This window comes from Sinocyclocheilus rhinocerous, unplaced genomic scaffold (assembly GCF_001515625.1).
Source record: "Sinocyclocheilus rhinocerous isolate Xijiao unplaced genomic scaffold, SAMN03320098_v1.1 scaffold166, whole genome shotgun sequence".
Taxonomy (NCBI): domain Eukaryota; kingdom Metazoa; phylum Chordata; class Actinopteri; order Cypriniformes; family Cyprinidae; genus Sinocyclocheilus; species Sinocyclocheilus rhinocerous.
The window spans coordinates 3,177,817-3,205,361 of record NW_015633186.1 but is presented as its reverse complement, the minus strand read 5'-3'; the positions used below and the strand labels follow the sequence as shown (position 1 = coordinate 3,205,361).

General features: G+C 36.2%; 3 protein-coding genes across 4 annotated transcripts in view; 1 reads left to right on the top strand and 2 right to left on the bottom strand.

Annotated features, from left to right (window-relative positions):
* Window positions 1–1,430: 1,430 nt before the first annotated feature.
* Window positions 1,431–13,651, bottom strand: LOC107743704 (ubiquitin conjugation factor E4 A-like). 2 transcript variants are annotated; one of them, XM_016557088.1, is made up of 20 exons: window positions 13,578–13,651; window positions 12,807–12,974; window positions 12,549–12,725; window positions 8,681–8,793; window positions 8,413–8,565; window positions 8,110–8,269; window positions 7,817–8,019; window positions 7,535–7,726; window positions 7,123–7,456; window positions 6,905–7,031; window positions 5,132–5,439; window positions 4,585–4,717; window positions 4,303–4,493; window positions 4,122–4,222; window positions 3,899–4,012; window positions 3,529–3,703; window positions 3,147–3,327; window positions 2,923–3,070; window positions 2,656–2,813; window positions 1,431–1,973 (listed from the first exon to the last, which is right to left on the bottom strand). In XM_016557088.1, exons 2-20 carry the CDS (start codon window positions 12,931–12,933, stop codon window positions 1,838–1,840), a joined length of 3,231 nt encoding a protein of 1,076 aa, XP_016412574.1. In that variant the 5' UTR covers window positions 12,934–12,974; window positions 13,578–13,651; the 3' UTR covers window positions 1,431–1,837. The 2 variants fall into 2 exon arrangements, with proteins under 2 accessions (XP_016412574.1, XP_016412576.1); XM_016557090.1 differs by having other exon boundaries at window positions 13,527–13,580.
* A 60-nt stretch (window positions 13,652–13,711) lies between these two features.
* LOC107743705 (5-phosphohydroxy-L-lysine phospho-lyase-like) lies at window positions 13,712–18,888 on the top strand. Its single transcript, XM_016557091.1, has 12 exons — window positions 13,712–13,848; window positions 13,969–14,087; window positions 15,806–15,965; window positions 16,157–16,231; window positions 16,354–16,441; window positions 16,524–16,640; window positions 17,627–17,709; window positions 17,795–18,020; window positions 18,111–18,265; window positions 18,377–18,466; window positions 18,541–18,671; window positions 18,787–18,888. The coding sequence occupies exons 1-12, from the start codon at window positions 13,790–13,792 to the stop codon at window positions 18,825–18,827; spliced, it is 1,344 nt and encodes a 447-aa protein (XP_016412577.1). The 5' UTR covers window positions 13,712–13,789; the 3' UTR covers window positions 18,828–18,888.
* Window positions 18,889–19,549: 661 nt separating this feature from the next.
* Window positions 19,550–27,545, bottom strand: part of nherf4a (NHERF family PDZ scaffold protein 4a) — a 9,361-nt gene continuing 1,365 nt past the window's right edge. Inside the window, 10 exon segments of the mRNA XM_016557123.1 lie at window positions 19,550–19,582; window positions 19,649–19,882; window positions 20,824–21,018; window positions 21,359–21,555; window positions 23,605–23,809; window positions 23,910–24,046; window positions 25,141–25,348; window positions 26,380–26,585; window positions 26,667–26,731; window positions 26,911–26,938. Coding sequence (XP_016412609.1) covers window positions 19,550–19,582; window positions 19,649–19,882; window positions 20,824–21,018; window positions 21,359–21,555; window positions 23,605–23,809; window positions 23,910–24,046; window positions 25,141–25,348; window positions 26,380–26,585; window positions 26,667–26,731; window positions 26,911–26,938 — 1,508 coding nt within the window.

The window sequence follows — 27,545 nt, the reverse complement described above, 5'->3', positions numbered from 1 at the left end:
TTCATGGGGTCAGGTTTATTGATTGAGGTCTTGAAAATATGAGGGAATAAAGAATTTCAGACTTAAAACCAACTAACACTCAACTAAATAATTCAGTGAAAATCAAAATGCAGACATACCCTACACCACTTGACAGGTCAATCTAATGCAACTCTCTCACAACCAAAAGCAGTGATTGGACAGTATCTTATCAATGTCATCTTTTAAGACAAATGTCAGTAGCAAGGTCCATCCAACCAGAGCATGCCGTTTTGCAACTGTGAACAAGAGACATGATATCACTGCATGAGAGGAGGTCATAAGGCTGACTCAGAAGTCAAAGAGGTCATTACTCAGGACATATTGCACTGTTAAAAGACACAATGGATTCTTGTAAAGTGTGCAGGGGTATTTCTTAACATTTCAACAAGAGCTCAATATTCTTAATGAGTCTCATAAAAGTGCATATTACAGCAAATGCTTCTTGAGCTTCAAGCATAAAATGTCTGTAATAACAAAAGCATTTTGACAAATGGTAAAGCTACCGACCATTCCACGAAGAATCCGACGTGTTACTGCTGCGTTATGGAACACAGATGCCTTTAAAACCAATAGGTACAAATTTAAAAATGGAAACTCTGTGGTATATAATGCTGATGTTAGCAAAATATTTTGTGATAGTTTAATTTCTTTTGCAGCCAACATTGGTTTGCTTTGATATTTTAATCAATACAAATGAGGCCACAACTCTTCCTCCTTAGTATCAAATGAGGTACGCTGCTTATATTCTAACTTAAAAAGTTAACAAATAAGCGATGCATATAAAATATTGCATGCATATGAGTCAGAGGTAGGGCAAATAAATTGAACAGGTAACAACCCTCTACATTGCGAGTAAATCACTCGCATATGCGACTAAGGCCCAATCCCAATTCTATTTTATACCCCTTTCCCTTCCCCTACCCCTTGTAACAGAGTGTCAAGGGGTAGGGGTGAAAATATTCCCCTAAGAATTGGGACACCACTACTATGCCGTCACACGTCATCATACGTCATCTAGCTCCTACAATACACACACCTATACTGGTGTGTGCATTAGTCTTTAATTACCGTTCTATATTAATGCGCTGCTTACTGACACACACACACACACACACATATCAGAGATCGCTCAGCTCACACATCCAGGAGAAAAGAAACTTGTCAACGCTGCCCCACGACTTTTATTAAGTTTAAATACTGAATCGCTACATTATATTTTCCAGCAACGAGAGGATAAAATCGCTGTTTTATAATAATTAGATAATTCATACACACTTATTATCCATTTGATTTCAGCAAATCAGTTCGAGCGAACGCACACAACCTTATTAATATTCATAAATCCAGCAGCTCATTAATCCTTAGTGCGTTTCTGGCAAGTAAACTAAAAAATTTACTAGCCAATGGCGATTCAATTGCCAAGGTGTCCGTAGAGGGTTGGGTAAGCAAACCTCATGTATGCTGTCATCTGTCTATAAGCCCGAGTTTCATTTCCCACAGTGAACATCTTTGCAAGGCAAAATGTAACAGAAAAAGTGACTCCGGTTATTGAGTTCTGTCTGCGGAGACCTCAGACCTCTGGGGAGTTTGAAAGAACAGATAGCCGAATATGCTACAGTGATATGGCATCTCACTGGAGATCTGCATTTGACCTTTGAGGAGCACATTAACAGCATGAATGCAGGCGTGCTCCTCCGAATGTGGTTAAATGTTCTTGTTTCAAAGCGGTATGAGAGAGGCCAGAAACATCTGAATGGCTTAGTCATACAGAGCATGCCTGGGTGCTGGGGGAAGGGACTCAAGGGAGTGATGCGGTTTAGCCACTGGGTCCCATTTGCTGGTTGCTTTGCTTATGATCAGCAAGCCACTTCATGATCTGTTGCCTGAGCTCTTCATTGGGCCTGATCTGGTCCATGGTGAGCGGACTGCGGTTGAAAGGGTCTGTCTGGTCACTAGAACAAAAAAGACAAAACCAACACTGCTTTTAAAACTTTTACCTAATCAAATAACAGTGCCGTTACTGGTAACTAAAACTATTAAAATTGTTTTCCGTAAAGCTGAAATAAAATAAAATAAAATATAAACATTAGATGAAAAACCTTACAAAAAAATGTGAAAATGTTGCCTTGGCAGCTAAAATAAGTTTAAGTACTAAAATTAAATAAATAAAAATTAAAGATATATATAGAATTATTTACAAAACCAAAAACTAAAAAAAATTACAAATGTGCATAACAAAATCACTAAAACTTAAACTAAAATTAAAATATAAAACTTAATTCAAAAAGTTAATAAATACTATAATAGTATATAAATAATACCCAGTATCCAAAATAACAAGTATAAAAATTTTTTTTATACATATATACATTTTGTTTTAATTTTAAAGTTTCAGTAATTTTGTTGTGTTTAATACGTATATATAGTTTTTATAAATTTTTATTTCAGTTTTAGCTATTTTAGTACATCAAGTAAATAAAATTAATAAATTAACTAAAATAAAATAACAAAGCTAGCTGAAATAGTTTCAGCTAATTCATTTTCAGTTAACATTTATTTTAAGTAATGAAAATGTTTTTTATTGGGTTTAATTTTAGTTTTAGTTTACTATAATAAACCTGATACACGTCTCACCTTAGTAAGTGTCGTGCTATTGTTGTACGGTCCACTGTAACGTTCGAAGAAGGTAGCAGCACCGGATCAAGCATCAACGTAGACATGATGGGATCCAGAAATTCATCCGGAGCATCAGAGAAGGTCTCCTCTTCTTGCTGATGCCTGTCTGCAAGTGACTGAAAGAGACACAGAAGATCAACAAGGTTACCACTTAATATTTAAATACCCATGACTTCCTGCGAAAGCTGTGTATCTAAGATAAATATGCATAGTGATTAAATTAACCTTAATTTTATCTGCTAAAAGACTGAAAGATACAATCATGTCGCCAGGCTTGTTGATTTTCTTGAGTACGCGGACAGTTTGGCAGAACAGAGTGGGTGAATATGACCTTCCATCTTTTGGGACAGTGGCGCAGAAATTTTCTTCATCTCTGTGGCCAAAACAGCATCCATAACAGTTAATATTTCTTTATTTTTTTAGGAATAATATGTAATCAAAGAGCCTACCCCAGGTTTAGGTAAATAGTACAGATGTCCGACACTAGCTGCTGGGGTTTGAAGTCGAATTCACTGAAGTCTTTCACCTTTAGGGCGCCCATCTTGGGGCCTACCAGGTGCTGTAAAAAGTAGTTGAGCATGGAGATGATCCTCTCAGCAAGAAAGGGATGAACAAAAAGACCTTTTATCTCTGGAAGGGGAAAATGAAAAGTACATAAAGTCTGAGTTTTAGTGTCACTTTGTACACTTAAAGCCAAGTGTTTCACCCAATAATTATTTAAAACCCTTCTGTTCAGGTCTAAATTGGTCAGATAGTTTATGACCCAAAAAAATAAATAAAAATCTGTGGTGTTAATATTTTAGTGCATTTGGTTTCTTTCACGTTTCTTACCAGATGTGAGGAAAGCCAAGGTGCCAATGGTCTCATTTGACATGATGTTGTGGAAGCGACCCAGCTGTCCAAACATCTGCAGACTAGATTCTTTCTCTCTGCGGGCGTCAGGGGCCAGACTGTCCCACTCCCCCCGATCCCTCTCCAGCTGGAGGATTTTGATCTTACTTAAATACTGGAAGGAACAGATGCACGTGTGAGTGTCACATCTTTAATCAGCCAATTAAATATTCCTGATATCCACTACTTAGAGGTTAATATGTTAATGTAATTGAACAACCAAGCTAAATTGAACAAACAAAATGTGTTACCAGTATAAATAGTTGGGATTTGCATAAAACAAAAGCAATCTGCCCAGGCAGACAAGTACCTGTATAGCCTCGTCAAGTAAGAAGATGGCATCATTCATGAGGAGATTGAGAAACCTCAGGAAGAGTGGTGGATTCATGGCTTCAAGATTTTCAGATGCATAATCGGCAAGACGCTGTGAGGAAACAAATGTTTTTTGTGTGAAATTGCGAGCAAGGGATGAACAAAATTTCAAAGCAACCTAAATATTATTTATAATATTAAAACATCTGTCTGGTTCTCACCTTAATGCTCTCCCTGTAGCTCTCTTCTCCCCACATGTACTTCAGAATGGCATACATTGGTCGTCTGTAATTAAACTTCTGCTCAAACTGATGAGGATCACCTGAGAAACAAGCCATTGACAAAATCTAATATAGGATGTTACAATCAAATTAACAACAGAAATAAACTCCAGAAACTGACCAGTGAACTCTATATCCACAAACACTGTAATGAGGGCTTCAGCAAGTTGGGGTGCATGCCGATATGTGTTGAACACCCTTTGGCGCTGGAACATGATAGGCTGGACAGCGCCAGGTGACAGAGTCTCCATATGGGGCATCACAGCTTCAAGAACCTCTGCCAGCTTTGCCCGCAAATGAGGATTCTTCATTCTGTGAGTAAATAACCTAGAGTAAACAACAAGCCACATGGAATGAAAAAAAAAAAAAAGCGCGAGAAACTCAGCATTACTCCGGCTCACACCTATCAACGTTGCCCATGAACACAGTGATGAAGGTCAGGACATGTTCTAAGCTTTCCGCCGAGGACTCCAACACCTTGTCAGCAAAGCGGCGGAGGAATATGAAGAAATCGCCCATGTTTTCGGCAAAGAATTCTGTGAAAGAGTCAAGAGATTGGGTTTTTGAAAAATTGCAGCCCACTTAGGTATATAAATAAAACCGGAAATTGTGACGTTTTATCTCACAATCCAAACTTTTTCCATGCATTTTTTTTTATCACAATTTTGCCTCTTTTTTTCTTGTGAATTCTGTTTACACCTCACATTTTTTGTTTCCGCCACAGAATAAAAGATAAAGTCACAATTGCGACTTTTTATCTTACAATTCTGACTTTTTCCCTCACAATTCCAAGGTATAAACTCTCAACTGTGAGTTAACAAGAAAAAAAGTCAGAATTATGATATATAAACTCATAATTGTCATAATTGCTTTTTTATTTATTTATTTTTAATTCGGTGGTGGAAACGAGCTTGTTTACTGAAAAGGAACACAAAAACTTAGGGGGATACCTGGCACAAAGCATAGCAGGCTGTTCTCTAGTGCAGGTAAAGGAAAGATGAGAGGGATGTGCTCAGACCCCTGGTTGCCCAGGCTGAGCTGAACCAGCAGGGCGGCACAGGAGGCTTGGAGGTTGAGGCAGCTTTGTAGCATGGCGAGCTGCGTGGTAGCAGCCTTGGTTGAGAGATAGACTGTCATGAGGCGTTCAAACTGTTCCCGTAGCTCTGCTGCTGCTGCGCCTCCACTGAGCTGCGTGTCCCGCCACGTCCCCTGCAGCCGGTGTAGAGACTGATTCATCTTCACCATCTGATCATGAAGTCTGACAAACAAATACCATTAAAGCATATGTTTATTTTTCTGCAAATCAGTGCTTCCCACATAATGCAGCTGGGTTCATCACTACACCCCCATAACTGGTCATAACTACATACATTAAAACAAACAATAATACTATTTTTGTACATATTTTCATGTTTTAAATATTTAACTTGCATGTTAATTCAGTAGCTATTCTGACAAAGCCTTTAGAGAGTTCAGGCAGCAAATATTTTGGCAGACTGATTCAAACTGATAACTTGTGAGTTTTTTTTTTTTAAGATATGAATACTGAGCAAGAATACATTAAATTGATCATTAAATTGAGATGGTAAAGACATTTATATTGTTACAATAGATTTCTATTTCAAATAAATGCTCTTCTTTTGAGGTTTCTATTCATTTTCACAAAAATATAAACAGCACAACTGTTTTCAACACTGATAATAATAAGAAATATTTCTTAATCACCAAATCAGAATATTAGAATGATTTCTGAAGGATCATGTGACACTGAAGACTGGAGTAATTGCTGCTGAAAATTCAGCTTTGCCATCACAGGAGTAAATGACATTTTAAAATATATTTAAAAAGAAAACAGTTATTTCATATTACTGTATTTTTGATCAAATAAATGCATATACAGTGGGTACGGAAAGTATTCAGACCCCCTTAAATTTTTCACTCTTTGTTATATTGCAGCCATTTGCTAAAATCATTTAAGTTAATTTTTTTTCCTCATTAATGTACACACAGCACCCCATATTGACAGAAAAACACAGAATTGTTGACATTTTTGCAGATTTATTAAAAAAGAAAAACTGAAATATCACATGGTCCTAAGAATTCAGACCCTTTGCTGTGACACTCATATATTTAACTCAGATGCTGTCCATTTCTTCTGATCATCCCTGAGATGGTTCTAAGCCTTCATTTGAGTCCAGCTGTGTTTAATTATACTGATTGGACTTGATTAGGAATGGCCCAGCCAGAGCCCTGACTTAAACCCAATTGAGCATCTCTGGAGAGACCAAAAAATGGCTGTCCACCAACGTTTACCATCCAACCTGACAGAACTGGAGAGGATCTGCAAGGAGGAATGGCAGAGGATCCCCAAATCCAGGTGTGAAAAACTTGTTGCATCTTTCCCAAAAAGACTCATGGCTGTATTACATCAAAAGGGTGCTTCTACTAAATACTGAGCAAAGGGTCTGAATACTTAGGACCATGTGATATTTCAATTTTTCTTTTTTAATAAATCTGCAAAAATGTCAACAATTCTATGTTTTTCTGTCAATATGGGGTGCTGTGTGTACATTAATGAGGAAAAAAAATTAACTTAAATGATTTTAGCAAATGGCTGCAATATAACAAAGAGTGAAAAATGTAAGGGGGTCTGAATACTTTCCGTACCCACTGTATATACTTAAATATATGAGTGTCATGACTCTTTCGTAATGAAGTATTACCTATGGAAGCCCAGGTACAGGGTAAGCTGTGTAAGGATGAGATTTTCTGTGAGAAGGCTGTATGATTGGGCAAATTCAACCGTTTGTTGAGGGGGTACAGGTATCAGACATGTCTCCTTGTCCAGACCTGTAGGGGGAGGTATATTTTTGAGTTTAGATTGTTATTTCGGAAGAGAAATGAAAGGTAGTGTCTGGTAGGTGAAGCACAGGCCAGTCACCTCTTGCGTGCACGTTTCTGTTACGCCGCTCTTCCTCACTCAGCTCCTTAAGCAAGCAGTACGTGGGGTTAAAGGTCAGGAGTTTGGGCGAGTAGGGTCGAGAAAACGGTTGGCAGAGCTTGAGCAGTGCAGCGCCCAGATTTAAGAAGAATGCATCCGAAGCGAACATTTGGAAGAATATCTCGGGCATCTGGTTTGCCCAGATTTTTGCCCGCCCCATGTTGGCCTGCAGGCAGCCACCCAGCCACGAGAGCAGCAGGTGGCGTGTCTCGCTGGACTGCTGAAGCAAGTTTTTCAGGATCTGATACAGCTTATCATGAAACTGCCCCATAAACTAGCATAGGGGAAGACAAGAAATGAAAGGGAATAAGTGGCTGGCTTCATGTCATCAAGATCAAAATTTTGTGCCCACCTGGTGTATATTTGACTCTTGAACCTTCATTTCCTGTGGGCTGGAACGAGAAGGATTGAGGAAAAAGCCATGGTTTTCAACCACACCAGGGGTTTTCAACAGACAAGAAATATTCAGGATTGCTCCCAGAAGCGTTTTCTGATACTGAATCCCACTGTTAGGATCTTTGGGCTGAATATGCTCCATTAAAACCTAGGTTCAGAATATTATCATCCAAAAAATGTTTGATCTATATGAAAGAAACTGCAATGACATTAGCATTAATGAGCATTGGATCCGAACCTTAGAAATATCCTTTTGCCGACTGAAGTACAGAAGAATTTCCAGGTAGGAATAGAGCAGCAGCTGACAAAGGTCTAAGTCTTTGACCCGGCCTTGGAAAATATCAAACACTGGCGCCATAACCTCCCCGAAGGTACGCACTTCTTGGTCAGCCAACAGACTAGCTATAACCTCCTCCAAAAACTCCATAACTTCCTCAAACTCTGCAGAGATCACAACACAAACAAAGTCAAACACAGGGAATTGGTTCAGGACCTTCAAACGTATCATATGACCACAAATGTGACACTTACGTGCTCCTCTCACAGCCTCCAGCAACAGGTCCAGAAGCTGTTCATACACGTTCTGACTGATGTAGATCTCTGGGGTCAGCAGAACAGTGCGGGCATTGGACACAGTCAAATTTTTGCAGTGCACTGCATACGATAACAGCTTTTCTGGGACTTTAGTGATCTGTGTTGATTTGAAGAACATTAACACATTGCATTAAGCACAAACAATGCAATAAAGCGAATAAACAGTGCAACAAGCAGCCACATTTCATTCTTTTGGCACAACCGAACAGGCCGACAAAGTATAGAGTCTGCAGAAAATACCTCCTCTTTAGCTCTACGGTAGCAAGCGTAAAGGTACGGTATGGCACGTTTCTCTCCTGCATCACGATCTGCGGAGAGATTCACTACACTGCAGGAGGTCATGTAAATGAGATGGTTTCCCAGCTCCTGCAAAAGCAGCCTGCTGAACAAAGCCTGGAGGAGCAAATAAAGAATATTATTCTTATTCAAAGTTCACAATATATGTGTGCATACAACTTATCTGATATTATGCATAACTGGAAAAGAATGACACATTAACATGTTGTACCTGTTCTATGGTGTCCATGTTAAGCCAGTCCTGGCCATCAAGATCAGCAGCCACTTCCTCAAGGTATACACAGCGTGGTGGGATGCCATTACTACCTCTTAGACTGGGGTCACCTGGAAAGATATTATTTTAATTCAACAATAAATGCATTCTTAGTGCATATTCTGAAAACACATATTCACTACTGTTCAAACGTTTAGGGTTTTTCTATATTCTGGAAAGAAGTTTCTTATGCTCATTAAGCCTGCATTTATTTGATTAAAAATACAGGAAAAACTGCGAAATTGTGAAATATTATTACAATTTAAAGTAACTGTTTCCATTTTAATACATTTTAAAATGTAATTTATTCCCGAGATGGCAAAGCTGAATTTTCAGCATCATTACTCCAATCTTCAGTGTCACATTATCATTCAGAAATCATTCCAATATGCTGATTTGGTGCGCAAGAAAAATATTTTTATTTTATAATTATTGATGTTGAAAACAGTTGTTTAAAGGGAAGGTTCACCCCAAAATGAAAATTCTGCCATCATTAACTCCCCCTTATGTTATTTCTTCTGTGGTACATAAATATACATATTTCGATATTTTTGATTGTTTTTTTCCCCCATACAATAGATGTCAATAGCCTCCTGACTACCAGCTATGGAGTTTTGTCCACTGTAAAGGATATTATGTTTTAGCGATTTCTTTGAGACGTTACATGTCACAGTTTTAAATCTAAACAGAGCACATTCAGGGCTTTCCAGAGATAATAAATGATTGGATGTTTCACCATGACCACTCCCTCTCTTTGGTCTTTAAAAATGGCTGACATTCATTTAGTGATCAAATGTAACACCCTAATGGAAATATGATAATATTTTGTAATTATCATTTAAATCTGACAAATTGTTTGTCATAAATCAACATCTCAGGAAAATGTTATGGGGTTTCAAATCAAAATATGACCTTCTGTTATGAAACAGGACGTCGATTTCATACATGTCCACTGTAGAGGACACCAGGACTTAAAGCATGTTTATTACACATTTTGGGAGACACAACAAATGAATAGAGAAAACATTATATCAATATTCCTATCAATATTCCTATTAAATATTAGATATTATTATGAAAATCTTGCTAATTATTACTCCCATTATTGCACTTATTTGTTCATTCTATGTTGCCCCAAAAACACATTAATATGCAAATTAGATACAGTTTATAGATACATTGTATACGTATAATGGAAAAACTCGTTAATGGCCATTTTACACACATTTTGCATAAAGAAAAAATGTTTTTTAAAAATATCTTTCATAACATAGTTGAGAATCATCTTTATATAAAGTTTGGTATACAAAAATTTTAATTGATTTCTGGTTAAAACGAAAATCCCACTGTTTTTGCCTTTTCATGTCTATTCATGTCTTTTTATTTTTTTTAAAACAGGACTTTTTAAAGTCCCGATGTCCTCTACAGAGGACATGGCATAACATATGAATAAAATATCATTTTCCAAAAAATTTATTTTTCAAAATTTTTCTTATGCTCTAAACCATGGCCATTTTACACACATTTTGCATAAAGAAAAAATGTTTTTTAAAAATATCTTTCATAACATAGTTGAGAATCATCTTTATATAAAGTTTGGTATACAAAAATTTTAATTGATTTCTGGTTAAAACGAAAATCCCACTGTTTTTGCCTTTTCATGTCTATTCATGTCTTTTTATTTTTTTTAAAACAGGACTTTTTAAAGTCCCGATGTCCTCTACAGAGGACATGGCATAACATATGAATAAAATATCATTTTCCAAAAATTTTATTTTTCAAAATTTTTCTTATGCTCTAAAGTTGGAGCTGCACTCCGCAGGACTGCGGCTCTCTAGGACCGAACTTGCCTACCCCTGCTCTAAACAATGTAATGACATGACAAAATACTAAATTCACAAACCTGTTTTTTCCTGGTAGTCAGGAGGATAGTAGCCAAAAGCAAAACAGTTAGTCTTTTGTATTCCGCAGAAGAAAGAAAGTCATACAGATTTGGAGCAACATGAGGCTGAGTAAATAATGACAGATTTTTCATTTTGGGTGAACTTTCCCTTCATTATTTTTGTTGGAAACCGTGACACTTTTTTCAGGATTCTTTGATCAATAGAAACTTGTAATGGAATGGAAATCTTTTGTAACATTATAAATGTCCTTACTGCCACTTTTGATCACTTTCATACGTCCTTGCTGAATAATAGCATTTTCTACCTTACTGTCCTCTAACTTTTGAAAAGTAGTTTAGAATTTAGGGCCACAGACAGGGGGCTCAGATATCACATTTTCAAAACCTTCCTTTTAGCACAACTGATGCAAACTGTGATAAAGATTTGAATGGCAGACCAGTGGGATGGACAGTAGATCGATGTGGAGGATAAAGATAAAGACACAAATGAGAGAAACAAAATTGACGTAATGGGCCAAACTGCAGTGGATGAGGTCATCTGCAGCACTGCCTGGAAAATGCATGTCATCGTGATAGGATCACCTAAACTGAGATCAGCGAGACATCTGTCATCTACAATCTAATATTCATTTCTTTTCAAACTATCCAGAAGTACACTTCTGCATACACATGAAATGGATTCATTATGGAAAAAAGTATCTCAAAAAAGTTCTCAGCTGGTGGGTTATCATACCCAAAAATGTGTCAAGTCTCTTCTGCTAGGGTTATGGACAGCAGGGGAAACAATGCTAAATGCAACTAATTGCACAACTTAAAAGGTAAGTTTGCTGATTATCAACCAGCTTTGTACTTTTACAGTGTAAAAAGTGGTAGTATAAGTAAATGAACAATTTAAAATTTTTCTGTGATACCTGCACCAAGATATCCCCATTTATTTCTCTGCAAAAGACTTCAGCTGTCTGTGAAAACTACAGACCGTACTTTAGCTTTTTTTTTTTATCCCCGTCCACAGATAGTCTAATTAAGCCCAGTGCAGTATGGGTGTTGACATTTTCCTACATTTTTTTCTCTAAACATGTAGCACTGAAAAAAAAAATCATGTTTATTTTGCATGGACAGCCAGCTTTTGTTAAAACCCCATCTTGCCAGCATTAATAAAAAAAAAAGATTTTTAAAAGGAAGGAGAAAATGTTTTGCATCCAGTCATATGAAACCAATATAAACTAATATGAAAAGCTAGCTAAATTAGGCAGATGCAAAACTAAGTAGGATAAAAGAAACAAAGTCATACTATGTTAAATGCTGTTCTTAGCTCCACTGAACTCTTATTTATATGTTGTGCATTTCTTAGAAGTATAATTAATACAATATTTGTGTTTGCTGCATGTGTTAGTGACAGAAGAGTGACAGAATGACAGTAAAGACAATTATAATTTTACAATAGATTGTTATTTCAAATATCGCTCTTTACCACGGTTTCACAAATATATTTTCATTCACATATTACTTTCAGCATTGATAATAATAAGAAATATTTCTTGAGCATCAAATCAGTTTATTAGAATGAATTATGAAGGATCATGTGATGTAAGTATTGGCTGCTGAAAATTCAGCTTTGCCATCACAGGAATAAAATACATTTTAAAATATATTCAAATAGAAGTTATTTGAATAGTTATTTCAAACTGTAATACTATTTGACAGTATTACTGTTTAACTGTATTCTGATCAAATAAGAGCAAATTTGATGAGCATAAGAGACTTCTTTCAAAATATTTAAAAACATCTTACCGACTCCAAACTTTTGAAAGGCAGTGTATATTTATGTTCATTGATCATATAAGAAATTATATGTTTTGAGTTAAAACCATTCACAGTCAGTAAACAGACAGTTCTCAGAACCAGTAGGTGTTAAACACTCACTGTTGTCCAGAGTGATGAGGAAAATCCTCTGGATCATGTGGTTGACGTTGAGCTGCTCACAGAGCTCCTGTCGTGAGCGGAAAGATCGGCTGATCTCAGCCACCGAGTCATCATTGTCATCGATGCTGTCAGACACAGAGTTGTCTGACTCAGACTGGCTCTCTCCTGAATCTACAGCTGTAGAGAAAAACAATTACAAAGTGCCATTAAATTAATGCTATCCTGCAAGTAGAGCGCTGCTTATTACCAAGACCTTACATTGTTGCTCAGCTTGACGCCGTTGCTTTTGGCCAGATGCAAACTGCTTTGCGTCAGCGAGGGAACTGAAGAGAGCTGCGAAGGGGTTTTGTGAGATGTTCTGATTGTTATTGCCCTGGTCTGTCATTTCCCTGGAGCACGTCCTCCATCAACATGTGTTTTCACAACCTGTAGGTAAAAAAGTGGGAAATAGAGCTAGCATATAATCCAAGTCCCAAAACCAGCCGAGATCCATCTAGGTAAACCATAAAGTCCATCTGAGAAAAAAAAAACACTGTGCATTTAAGTGCAAGATGACTCACTATAACGATTTATTTACTCTTCTGATGAGTCATTAATGAATATGAATTGATTAATTCACCTTGGAGTCATATTCAAGCAACAGGAAAGCACAACACAGATCAATAGTGACCTCACAATAACCAGCATGACTGCAAATTAGTGTCAAGTATGCTAACTTGCTACACATACGTGTCATATTAATCGCATCAGTGAATCAGACTACAACAGACAGACACTAAGAGGTCTCAAAAGATGTGCAATGAATGTAAACCTAGATAAACATGAGCTTTATAGCTGTCAAAGGCACTGACAGATCTCCTTGCTAGTTGTCAGGTGTCTTAAGCTAGCTGAGTTACTAGCAACACGCATAGTAACTGACAGCAGGCTGGTAATGTTCATAAAACACAGCAACTCAAGGCAACGTAAAGAAAATAATACATTAAATAGAAGAAGTACATTGAAATATATCAACGTAGATGCATGCCATACCAGGTTTCGCGTTGAAATGTGGGAAATCCGATGTGGTTCAGTCCAACAGATCCAGAATGGACGCTCTACGTGACGTCATCAGCAAGGGACGAGACATTGTCGGCTGTTTCTTTTAATGTTTCTTTTTTTTTCTTTTCTGCAGTTCAAAGTCTTGTCAGGTATCTAGGCTGTAAACAGTCAGGTGTAGCAGACGACAAAACCGTATCGTTGGAATGGCTCTGGAAGTTTTTCATAAAGATGAGACTTTGCAAATGCGCAGGAAGCTGATTGGGTAAGTTGGATCAAATATTACACGTCGCGCTTTTATAAGGCCTGGTGTTGTTTTTGATTTGATAAATGCACGCTATTAAACCGTTGTTCAGACTAAATACTCTTTCTGTTGTATTTTCAGGCAGTCCTGCAGACTCTTTTTTTCCCGTGATCCCGTGAAAATAGTGAGAGCACGGGGTCAATATTTATATGATGAGAATGGCATGCAGTACTTAGATTGCATTAGTAATGTTCAACATGGTAAGGACATTTTGACATGCATGCTGCAGTATATAGGGACATATATTTAACAGTTTCACATTATTATATAAAAGTGTCATAAGTGTGTATATATATATATATATATATATAATTTGTTTTTGGTTTTTTTAAGTTACATCCTTGCTAATTTATATGAAATGAAAAATCACAGTCTGTCAGATTTTTTAATGTTCTCTTCTAAAAGTCTCTTATGATCACCAGGGCTGCGATTATTGAATCAGAAATACTGTAAAACAATAATATGGAGAAATATTATTACAATTTAAAATAAATGTTTTCTATTTTCATCTTTTAAAATTTCATTTAATCCTGTGATACAAAGCTGAATCTTCGGCAGCCATTACTCCAGTGTCACATGATCCTTCAGAAATCATTCTATAATCATTCTATAAATCTGGTGCTCAAGAAATATTTCAACTTATTATGTTGAAATCAGGTGTTCTGCTTAATATTTTTGTGGAAATCATTATATATTTTTACAGGATTCTTTGAAGAATAGAATGTTCAAAAGAACAGCAATTTATTTCAAATCTGATTGTTTGAAATTTGAAAATGATTAAAGGGGTCATATGATGCGATTTCAATTTTTCCCTTCTCTTTGGAGTGTTACAAGCTCTTGGTGCATAAAGAAGATCTGTAAAGTTGCAAAGACTAAAGTCTCAAATCCAGAGATATTCTTTATAAAAGTTAAGAGTCAACCACACCTACGCTTTTTCAGACCGATGAGCTTTGTAAAAATCGACGCGTTTCAGAAAGGCGGGGCATAGAGGAGAAACAATAATGTACAGTATGTGGAAAATAATGTTTTTTGAACCTTAAACCGCATAAACACATTTCATTATACCAAATACACCAAATTATGTTATTTTTAGCAGCATCATATGACCCCTTTAATGTCTTACTGTCACTTTTGATCAATTTCATGCATCCTTCCTCGATAAAAGTATTCATTTCTTTCTTACAGACCCCAAACCTTTGAATGGTGTTGTGCATTTAAAATAGTAGTCTAAACACATCTAGAAATTATGAAGAAATAATTATCTGATGTGTTTACAATGCAAATACAGTTTTATGCAAAAGTTTGGGCACCCCTCTGAGGCTGCATAATAATGTGCTCTTTCTTTATAAGACAAGATCGTAGTGATATGCTATTCAGTTTCTAGAGAAAGCTGGATAATGTTATGTTTTTCAGACAGAAATTCTTAGTGTAGCAGTATTGCATTGTGTGAAATAAGGTTGGGCACCTTCTCAGTTGTAAGGATTTAAATATCTATAGTCACTTAATGCTGATTGATTCAATGAACCAAACACAGGTGCACAGCTAATCATGAAAAAGGATATTTAAGGTAGCTGATTGCTAGTTGTGCTTCTCCTTGATCTCTTTGGGGAAAGTAGCAACATGGGGACCTCAAAAGAGATTAGAAATTGAAATTATGATAATTATCAGGGTTGCCCTGATAACTTTTGCATAAAACTGTAAATTATATCCCCTAACAGATTTACAACATTTCTGCCTGCATACCGTAGTTAATGTTACTGTAGTAAAACCATGATACATTTTCGTAACATGTATGCTTTTAGAAATGTAATCAACTCTTATCATCATCATCCCACTGAATTTCAAATAGGCTTTACAGAGCACTTCGAGGAAGTATCAAGTATCATGATGGCATACTTGATACATTTTGTCTTTGCAGTGGGACACTGTCACCCCAGCCTCACTCAGGCCGCTGCTGCTCAGATGGATCTTCTTAATTCAAACACTAGATTCCTCCATGATAATATAGTTCTGTATGCAGATCGGCTGGCCGCCACTCTGCCAAAGAAACTTTGCGTCTTTTATTTTGTCAACTCGGGGTAAGTAACTCACAGATTAAACTCACATATACAGATTAAAAGAAATATTCTACAAAATCTTTTTTTTTTTTTTACAATGTTTTTATTAAGCAGATTGTAAAAATTGCAATATATGCATACCATACATGATCAATAACACAACCTGTAATTATTCTACAAAATCTTATTTGGATTTTTGTCTTCTTCCGAAGATCAGAGGCTAATGATCTTGCCTTGAGACTGGCCCGTCAGTATACCCGACATCAGGATGTCATTGTGCTAGATCAGTAAGGTTTACCTAACTTTTTAAATGTGAAATTGTGAACTGTTGTGTTTCTTATATCAGTTGATAATGAAAAAAAGAGCTACATTAGACTTATTTTTGTGTCATCTTTACTTGCCTCTCCAGTGCATATCATGGACATCTCACCTCACTCATCGACATCAGCCCTTACAAGTTCCGGAAACTGGGGGGCCAAAAAGAGTGGGTGCATGTGGTGTGTACAGGACATAGAAACAACTTTTAAACCAATAATTATGACTCTTTGCTACATACCATTCATTCTTGCTTAAATACAGGCACCTCTTCCTGATACTTACCACGGTATCTACCGAGAAGATCATCCTGACCCAGGACAGGCTTATGCAGACACTATGAAAAGTCTTATTGACGAGGCGCATAAGAAAGGCCGCAAGGTATGGTAGGAAAAGCAAAGTTGTTAAATGTTTTTTACTAAAATATACTGATTGTCCTTCTTAAAGGGATAGTTCACCCAAAATACTCACTCTCATCATGTCATTCTAGATCTGTATGACTTTCTTTCTTGTGTGAAACACAAAAGATGATATGTCTCAATATTTTTGTCCATGAGGTAAAAGTCAATGGTGACCAGTGTTGATTTGGACCCCATTGACTTTCATTGTACTGACAGAATGTACATTTTTGGGTGAATGATCCATTTAAAGGGGTCATATGATGTTGCTAAAAAGAACATTATTTTGTGTATTTGGTGTAATGAAATGTGTTTATGCGGTTTAAGGTTTAAAAAAAAACACATTATTTTCCACATACTGTACATTATTGTTTCTCCTCTATGCCCCGCTTTTCTGAAACGCGTCGATTTTTAAACGAGGCATTTGTTGCATCCAGTGGGGACATAATTATGGATTATAATGACTTATACTGTCTTTTTACACGTTGCGTTGCATTGCGCCGTTAAACAGTCCTCCATAAAATGTGCCGGTGATCCACAGCGCAAAGTTGATGTATTTCCTCAGCGACCAGCACGGATCAGCTCCAGGCATGAAGAAGCGGATAATGTCCTCTTTTGGAAGGTCAAAAAAAGTAGTTTCACTTTCACAACGAAACACACGACATGGCGGCGGCAACAACAATACTACAGCGAGAATCAAAGTTACACCTTCTTTCTTTGCGTGAACATTTGGGTGGCGTTATTCAAATCTTCCCACATCGTGACGTAGACATGTGGGGGTGTGTTAGAACGAGCCGTTTTAGGTAGGCGTGGTTGACTCTTAACTTTTATAAAGAATATCTCTTTGGATTTAAGACTTTAGTCTTTGCAACTTTACAGATCTTCTTTATGCACCAAGAGCTTGTAACACTCCAAAGAGAAATTAAAAATTTAAGTCGCATCATTTGACCCCTTTAATTTTGTCTGTAGATTTCATCTTTTTTTGCCGAGTCTTTACCCAGTGTTGGTGGCCAGATCATTTTCCCAACTGGTTATTGTAAAAGAGTAGCAGAGTAAGTCTCCTTGTCATTTTTGTTGAGTGTCTTTACTCTTTATTCAGGAATTAAGCGACACACAGCATTGTATTTTTCCCCTCAGATACGTTCGTGAAGCAGGAGGAATTTATGTGGCAGATGAGATTCAGACAGGCTTCGGTCGTGTTGGGAGTCATTTCTGGGCTTTTCAGCTTCAAGGTGAAGACTTCTGCCCTGACATTGTGACTATGGGCAAACCAATAGGCAATGGTCATCCTATTGCTTGTGTGGCTACTACAGAGGAAATAGCCACTGCTTTTACAGCCAATGGTGTGGAGTACTTCAACACAGTGAGAACCATAATGCTTCTGTGATAATATATGTAGCTTGTACATCTTTGAAGAGTTTAAGTAAATATTTAACCTTTTTGTCCCATGCAGTTTGGTGGTAACCCAGTATCCTGTGCCATTGGTCTGGCAGTGTTGGATGTTATAGAGAAAGAAGACCTCAGAGGCAATGCTGTGCGTGTCGGAGGTCATCTTAAACAGCTGCTCCTTCAACTTCAGACTAAACATCCACTCATCGGAGATGTGCGGTAAGTTCTGAAAATCAATCTTTATTGAGATCTTGTAAAATACTATTGTAACATCATGCTGTAATCTCAAAGAAGAACATTAGCAGACATATCTTCTGTTCTTTTTTGCAGTGGTGTTGGACTGTTTATAGGTATGGAGCTAGTTAAAGACAGAGCGTCCAGAAAACCAGCAACAGAAGAAGCAGCACATCTTGTACGAAGGTACTGACCATTTCTCTTCTTTCTCAACTAGCTACAACTACCTGCTAACCAACTGCCCATTTTGATTTGTTCAGGCTGAAAGAGGAACGTATAGTTATGAGCACTGATGGACCGTGGGACAGTGTCATCAAATTCAAACCTCCAATGTGCTTCAGTATTGAGGATGCTGAGAGAGTCTGTACATGCATTGACCAAATTCTCAGAGGTTGGTAGTAAGTTAACAGTTAATTCAGCATGTGGAAACTGATTAATCTGACTTATTTTCATTTTGTTTAAAATAATAATTAAGTGAGAAATTGAGTTTGTCTTTGAACTTACAGAACTGGAGCATACCCATCAAAAAGAGGACTGCGGAAGTTGAGGTTTAAAAACATAAAAATAATTTTCAATGTAGTGCATAGAGCAAACATTCTTAAATTAATTTTAATAATTTTCATGTGATTTGCATTCTTGAATATATATCTGTTTATATTCAGAATTCAGTTATAAATACTTGCAACAAAAAGGTGAATAAATTCACTCATGCTACACATCTGACAGAATATTTTCAAAATAAAACTTGGATAAACATATATTAACATGAAATCACACCTCTACATACAGTTTTCCAGGATGTGGTGTAAACAAATTTTAAGATTAGGATTTTAAGGTTTTAATATGCTTTCATACTTTACAGCCATACAACAATATAAATCACTTTAAACCTGATTGTACACATACTCCAGTCTCCATAATCTTTATATTACATTTGTACTCAAATTGTTTTTTTTATTACATTTGTACTCAAAAGTGTTTTGGTTGCATTAAATAATGACACCGATTCTATAATAAATGTGGTTACTGACAAGAAAAGCATGTTTACCCTTTTGTCAATATTTCTGCAAGATATACAAGAATCTTTATAACTGTTTACAAAGTAGTTTAAATGATAGTTTTTAGCCACATAGACTGTATTTGTGATCTCTGGCAGAGAGGAGGGTTTACTGGTATGCAGTTTTATTTTAAATTAAAAAAATTAATTATCATTTTACAGTATATGTTAAATTAATAAATTAACTAAATGTTTTACCTGACTATATTAATTCATACAAAATCATCTTGTGAAGCATCTGGAACCTGAAAGACAATATTTAAATCTTTAAAATAATCCTGAAATTACAAAATGCATGTATGTGTGTGAGCAAGTCTCAATTTGTTACTGCAAAGACTGAGTCCTGAACTTACAGGCTGTCTGGCGTTTCTCAGTTTCTCATATCCCAGTCCCTCCATGACTAGCAGACTGAGAGGAGTTCCTCCCTCTTTTATCAACCTCACCACTTCATCAAAATACTCTTCCTCCACATTCTGTCCATTCACCTCTACAACCACATCTCTCTCACACAACCCTGCTCGCTCTCCTGCACTCCCCATCATCACCTACAGACCAGAAGGAGAATTACATTTTTAAATCAATAGTCTGTTATTTTTTCTGTTAATTCTAAAATTGTATATCTTTTAAAAATGCAAAGATAAATATATTATTAATATTCCTATTTTCAACTTATTTAAAAAAACAAGTTATTTACCCACAAAATATAAGCACTGTGATGCTATCAAAATATTATTCTGTTTGAGTATACCAACCCAGCATCAGTTAACCAATGGCATGAGTTTGGGGGCAGGACTATTATTTGTACGACCAATGGCAGATGAGGGCGTGTTCAAGGAGACTTGTGTGAAAACAGTCATTTTTGCAATAGAGTGCTTGAAGGGATGTTCTTGTAGGCTAAAATCCAGAAGCAAGTTAGCATTTTGGCACTTCTGCTTCTGTTTTTTAATGGGTTTTTGTTTGTGTGGTTAACAGATTTTAAATAGGACTGTCAGAGACATTAAACGTCATCATGCCAAACAGGAGAAGTCATCTACATACTAGTCAGCTTTTACAGCCTTGTTGTTTTTATAATCACCCTCTTGCAAATAATTTTCACCTGAAGTTTCAGAGAAAATGTATTTTAAATAAAGACAGAAAGAGCAGTCGAAAACGCAATGGTTGTGACACTGTCGTCATGTGACCATGTTTGTTTATAACCTGCATTTACCTTTTTAATTCTGGTGTGATTGTATTCAGGCTTCAAAATTCCTAATTCGTGAAGATATTCAGTGTTAGAATTATAGACTTTTGTTGGTCACAGAGATTATTTTCTGCAATAATCCAAAAGCCAATGGAAAAATCCTTTGGGCTTTTGTAGAAGGAACCTAGATGATTCTAAATTCTGGGGTGGCCTACAAAAAATGTCATCACTGCTGCACTCTATTCCATTTAAATGTACATTTAAAGCATTTAGCAGATGCTTTTTAAATATAAATGCTTACAGTACCTGACCGATATAGGTCCCAGGCTTATTCTGAACACAGCCTAGGTTGAAGCCAAATCCCGCACCCTCCTTGTGAAGCACACAAAGTCGAGGATGCGGTGGATTTTGGTGTACCTCCTGATGTGGCGGAGGAGGATTAGGAAACTGTTCCCTTTTTGGAGTATGGTCTTCATAGAACAGCAATGGAGAAATGCCCAGCTGAAGTGGATCAAATAACAGACACTCTCTCAGTGATAAATCCAAGCAAATACAACAAGAATAGTGATTCCCTATGTTATCTAGGTCACAGCGACCCCACCCATTCCCAGGGGTCCAATGTCTACTCCAAACAGTAGATTCATTTCATTTTAAAAACACCTGTTTTGGTGTGTACTATAAGAATTAGGAGCCTGAGATTAGGCCCTTGGTTAGCCCTCAGGGTCAAATGTCTTCAGTCAGAGGGAAAATATGTTGATTTAGCAGCTGTTCGCAAGCTGAATGTTATCGCTCCTCTTTTCTGTATGAGCATTTGTGTGTGAAAGCGTGTGCATGCAAGCACCTGTGTGTAATAGTCTCTGCCAGGGACGGAGATGGTGGTTAGGGTGACCTGCTGGCCGCTTTGCCGTATTTTGCTGACGACGGCCTCATGCTCTGCATCCTCCACCTGCTCCCCGTTTACCGCTAGCACAAGCTCTCCGTCCTCCATTCCTGCAGTCTCAGCTGGGCTGCAGGGGTCGATCTCTCGTAATACATGAGCTATAGAGCGAACATATCACAAAGTGATGGCTGCTAAAATGTCTACAGTGTTTTCTAATTAGTGGCACATCTAAAAGCATTTACAAAAATGCGTGATGCCATGGACCCCCATATATGATAATCCCTTTGCGAGGGACACTCTTCCTAAAATGTAGGCAGCTATATATTTTGTATTTTATATTACTTTTTATTTATATTTTAAATAAAGACCCATTTATATTTTATAAAAAGACCTATTTATACTATGGAAAATATTTATACTGTATATAAATAAAAAATAAAATGTGTAAAATATTTTCTGGAAATGTATTCTACATACCATTAAAGTAATAAGAGAAACATAAAAGCTATCAATAGAATCAATAGAATGGTAATCATGTGATTAGTACCAACCAGTCTTTGTAATGATATTTCACTATTATTTTATGTAAATATTAATTAAATATATATTATTAATTAGTCATTAAATTATTTAATACTATATATTTTATTTAACATTTATTATTATATTTATATTTAACAATAATATTAAATGCTTATACCATTTATATTGTTCATTTTTATTTATACTAAATAAAACATATATATTTAAAATATTATATTATATTTTTATTTATATTGAATACTTATTTATATTTAACAGTTTTCTCAGAGAAACCCCTGCACTAAAGAACGATATTATTTTAGTATTATTTTTATGCTATTATAGTTTTTATATTTAGTTTATAATATTTTGAAATAGCTTTTATTTTTATATTCTAGTTTTCCTTTTTTTTCTTCTTTTTTGATTTTTCTTTTTATGATATTTATTTGTGTTAAATGTTTTTTGTAATTTTTAGTAGTTTTATTTTTAATATTACTGTTTAAGCTACATTTTTATTTTTATTTTGGTTTTAGTTTTTGTTTAGGTTTATTTTTTATTTATTTCCAGTTAAAGGGATAGTTCACCCAAAAATGAAAATTTTATGATTATCTGCTTACCCCCAGGGCATCCAAGATGTAGGTGACTTTGTTTCTTCAGTAGAACACAAACGAAGATTTTTAACACAAACCGTTGCAGTCTGTCAGTCTTATAATGGAGGTGAATGGGAATCACGGCTAAAACATACAATAAAACAAACAAAAAAAACATTGACACTCTATCTACAATCTCGTTGCAGTCTGTCAGTCTTATAATGGAGGTGAATGGGAATCACGGCTAAAACATACAATAAAACAAACAAATGGACCATTGACACTCTATCTACAATCTCAATTAGGAGTGTCAATGGTCCACTTGAGAGACAGGTGGCGGTAATGCACTTATAAGTCTGCGATCGCAGTAAAGCAAGAAGAAGAAGAAGAAGACGCCTCACGCGCCTGCTGTTGAGAACGCGCTCAGGACAGTTCGAACAGTTCGGACATTGCGTGAATCAGAGGTAAAAAAACTATACAAATAATATTCAGTTTCTTGCACAGACCGATCGTTTTGTGTCTTTACAAAGCAAGAAGAAGAAGAAGGCGCCACCACTCAGGACCGTACGAACTTTGCTTGAATCAGAGGTAAAAAAAACAATATAAATACTGTTCAGTTTCTTGCACAGACTGATCGTTTCGTGTCTTTACACATCAATGTATCGTCATGAGCCGCAGGGTTTAATTTGGTTTTGTTTGTGTATGTTTTTGTTTAGTTTTATTGTATGTTTTAGCCGTGATTCCCATTCACCTCCATTATAAGACTGACAGACCGCAATGGTTTGTGTTAAAAATCTTTGTTTGTGTTCTACTGAAGAAACAAAGTCACCTACATCTTGGATGCCCTGGGGGTAAGCAGATAAACAACAAATTTTCATTTTTGGGTGAACTATCCCTTTAATTTAATGTTGCAATTTAAACTTATTTCAGTTAGTTGCCAAGACAGCATCTCATCTAATACAGACAGTTTTCCATCTAATATTTATTATATATTAGCTTTCAATGAACAAAAATGTTTTAATAGTTTTAATTTTAGATAATAATAATAATAATAATAATAATAATAACACTGGTAAAGAATCAGTGATTTCTCACCAATACGTCCAGATCGTAACTTCTCTTGCCTTAGGAGGAACCCATATCCTTGTGGTCCTTGAGTCAGGTGTAGTGTTTTTGGTCTGTAGGGTAGATTATGCGTTTTGGCAAAAGCAGGAATTATGGGTATCCCCATGCGATTATAACAAACTTCACTCCTGCTGTCAATTACCAAGACAGTCACATGGTCTTCACATTTCTTCACCTGATGGAACAAAGTGAAATCTAGTCTTTCTAATGTCCCAAAAACAGAAAGCATCAGAGATTAAAATATAAGGTATTAGATACTATACAAGTGCGCTTACCATTTTTGACAGTGCTGCATAACTAAGTGCTGAAATCATAGCTCCATTGATCCAGATCAGCCTGTCTCCATTCTGGACTCCTGCTCTCTCAGCTGGACCATCAGTCACTGGGCTGAGATGATAACGACCTCGCTCACCTACTCTCACAGTATTGAATAAAATTAACTAGAACTGTCCACAACGATCCGTGTATTCATACATTATGATGAAACGTTCTCTGAAGTGAATCAACTACTTTTTTTACATCTCTTATAGGGGAGAAGTTTCTACACATTTAGTGTAATTGGACATCATAAAACCTGTGGGTGCATAAATAAACAACAGGCTTATCTAAGAGTGTGTTTACTCTCAACCCATACTGATTTCCTCTGTCCTATGAGTGTACTACTTTTTTTCTATAGTGAATGTGTATGGTCAGGGTTATTATAGTTTTACTAAAATTAAACACTTTTGTTTTTGCCCCCATTTTTCATGAGCTGAACTCAAAGATCTAAGACTGTTTCTATGTACACAAAAGGCCTATTTTAATATATTTTAATATATATATAAATAATATTTGAAATAAAACAAATGTTAAATAAAATAAAATAACATAAAATAAAAAATAAAATAAAAATGCAATTTAAATTTAAAATAGAAAAAACTAAATGAATAAAACTATAATAGTAATGATATTTAAAAACTGGTGTAAATACATAAATAAATAAATGCTTTGTAATAATGAAAGCACTGCATTTAAACCCACATGGAAATATATAATGAAAAATACAATATCATTTAAAGTCCTGGATATTACACCTCCAGATGTGTACATATCTTACTGTGCTGATGTATCGTAAAAATATTCATGAACAGATACTTAGTCATTTTTTTACTTTTTGGTTTCAGTTTTGATTACAAAATGTATTGTTGAAAACGAAACAGCCAAATGTGTACAGTAAAGCTGTTGCAGATACAGACAGTAAAATGTGGTGTTGCCATTTTGCCATTTTATTTGGAACATTTATGTTTCTAAAAGGCAATTCTTTTAAAAAAGATTTTTGTGCTTATTATGTGTTTTTATATATGATGATCCGATATATACCCTATATTAATATATGCCCTCTTCTGTGAAAAGTCTTGATAAACTATACATCTTGTTATGTGAATAATAAAATACTAATTTTAATGTAATAAATGTAAAAATGACATAATTCTTAGCTTCAAACATATGTTTAGAAAGGAGCAGTACCTTCAATAGGAATGATGCTGAGGCCCAAGCCACTGCCAGGCTCTTTAGTGATGTAACACAACCGTGGGCGAGAACAGCCCTCAATGGGACGGTAAGCACTGGCGAGCGACATGAGGTCTCTTCCCTCTGAAACCACAAACTCATAATCCTGAGCACTCAGCACTAACAGATATAGCTTCAGCCCAGATGCCTGCACCTTCAGCACCACCTGAAAACAAGGCACAGGTTACACACCTACAAGACTAAATATAATACACAGTAAGGTGTACTGGTGACACAATGCATTAACTGACCATGAGCAATACATTTGTTACAATATTTATTCATCTTTGCTAACATTAATTAATAAAAACACAACTGTTCGTTGTTAGTTAATATTAGCTCGGTTCCATTAAATAATGTCTACAGATACAGCTATTGAAGTATTATTAATTGTTAGTTCATGTTAATGCACAGTATGTAGTTAATGAATGTCTGTTGTACTTTATTTTTTACACCAATCTAATTACCATTCTCATTGGTCAATCGCATCACGCATCAGCAGTCCTGTATTTTCTAATATTTTTCGGCGGTCATTTTAATTTATTTGTAATTTTGTAGCCATTGTAAATGGACAAAAAAAAACAGACATTTTTCAAAATAGATTATTTTGTGTTTGACACAAGAAAGGTCACATATGTGGCCCTTGACCACAAAACCAGTCATTTTTTGAAATTGAGATTTATACATCATCTGAAAGCTGAATAAATAAGCTTTCCATTGATGTATGGTCTGTTAGGATAGGAAAATATTTGGCCGAGATACAACTATTTGAAAATCTGAAATCTGTGGGTGCAAAAAAAAATCAAAATATTGAGAAAATCGCCTTTAAAGTTGTCCAAATGAAGTTCTTAGCAATGCATATTACTAATCAAAAATTAAGTTTTGATATATTTACGGTAGGAAATTTACAAAGTCTTCATGGAACATGATCTTTACTTAATATCCTAATGATTTTTGCCCATACAATGTTTTTTTTGGCTATTGCTACAAATATACCCCAGCGACTTAAGACTGGTTTTGTGGTCCAGGGTCACATATGTGCTACAACATGATGTTAAGTAAATATGAGAGAATTTTTGGGTGAACTATCCCTTTAATGCTTTGCATCTACTTGGCAATATCATTTGTTTTCCAGTGTCCATGTGTTTAATTCACAGAATACAAAGGTCTCATGTATGCATAAGGAAGTGCTCTTACAGTCGAGTGCTCCTTGTCATCCACAAAGTCCTCATTGACCTCCAAAATACGGTCCCCCTTCTTCAGCCCACCCAGCTCTGCGCTGCTCCAAGGCTCCACCTGGCGCACCACATGTCCCCTGCAGCCAGCGTCCTTACTCAGGTAGAAGCCGAAGCCCTGACCCTCTTCCCGCTTTAGAACACACATCCGCGGATGCACATCAGGCTCTGGAGACAATTCATTCAGTATTCATAAGCAGTCTTTTTTTCTTTCAATCGTTATTCAGTCACTGATTGGATGAAAATTACCCGTGTCATCAGAGATCACTAAAGCAGGGTTGTCAATCCCTTCTTTTGGGTTGAAGGTGAACTTCCTGTGAAAAACATTTGCACTTTGCTGTAAAATATGTTTATGTAAACAAACCAAAAATAAGATAATGTATTGACTAGTTTAAGTAAACCAGATTGCTTATGCAGAATCATTAGTGTGCACATGTAGGATAATCAATCAGAGGTCAAAAGGTCACATTTAAAGAGCATTCTGAAGGCTTACTTTGGTAACTCTGGGGCATCCGCTGGTTCTGTGATAGTAAACAATTAAAAAGTATTAAGAAGGTGATCCATATCTACTTAATGTCAGGAGTGATGCAACAACTTTCATAAACAAAAGAAAAATCTTCAATACTGTTTAATATTAACCATTGTCTAGTGGCGCGTGACTGGCAACCAGCAATTGCATATTTTTTCCCAAATTTCAGAGGGCAAATTGCTTTCATTAAAATATTAATTGGCAGATCTTGAGCCTTAAACGTGTACAAGTATGCCACATTATTTCAGTTTGCTCATTTCCATGCATCTAAAACCACAAAACATATTGTCACACTTCTCGGGAGGCAAGGAGCGAGGAACGAGGAAACACGGAGATAACTTCAATTCACAGTCTTTAATGATCACACAGGGAACGTAGGAGACACAGGAACACATGGAATGACGTTCAATGACCGACAAAAACTAACTGAAAGGACTGGGGCTTTTAAACACTGGGTGATTGGGAAAACACAGGTGCAAGGCTCAGTCGCTTGGCTTCGCTCTGGCTCGCGGATCACGGTGGGAAATTGCTCTCCGTCATCGGTGGGCTCATGCTGATGCTCCGTACCGCGGGGAGATGGTGGGCTGGGCTCTGGGTCC

What these genes read in the sequence shown, in the direction of transcription:
- LOC107743704 (XM_016557088.1), bottom strand. Translation starts at nt 12,933, where the DNA reads ATGACAGACCAGGGCAATAACAATCAGAACATCTCACAAAACCCCTTC. An exon ending in GCTACAGGGAGAGCATTAAG is followed by an intron (nt 4,013 to 4,121) that starts GTGAGAACCAGA and finishes GTTTCCTCACAG; the next exon opens with CGTCTTGCCGATTATGCATC. An exon ending in ACTATTTACCTAAACCTGGG is followed by an intron (nt 3,071 to 3,146) that starts GTAGGCTCTTTG and finishes TTTTGGCCACAG; the next exon opens with AGATGAAGAAAATTTCTGCG.
- LOC107743705 (XM_016557091.1), top strand. Translation starts at nt 13,790, where the DNA reads ATGGCTCTGGAAGTTTTTCATAAAGATGAGACTTTGCAAATGCGCAGG. An exon ending in TTTTATTTTGTCAACTCGGG is followed by an intron (nt 15,966 to 16,156) that starts GTAAGTAACTCA and finishes CTTCTTCCGAAG; the next exon opens with ATCAGAGGCTAATGATCTTG. An exon ending in CCACTCATCGGAGATGTGCG is followed by an intron (nt 18,266 to 18,376) that starts GTAAGTTCTGAA and finishes TCTTTTTTGCAG; the next exon opens with TGGTGTTGGACTGTTTATAG.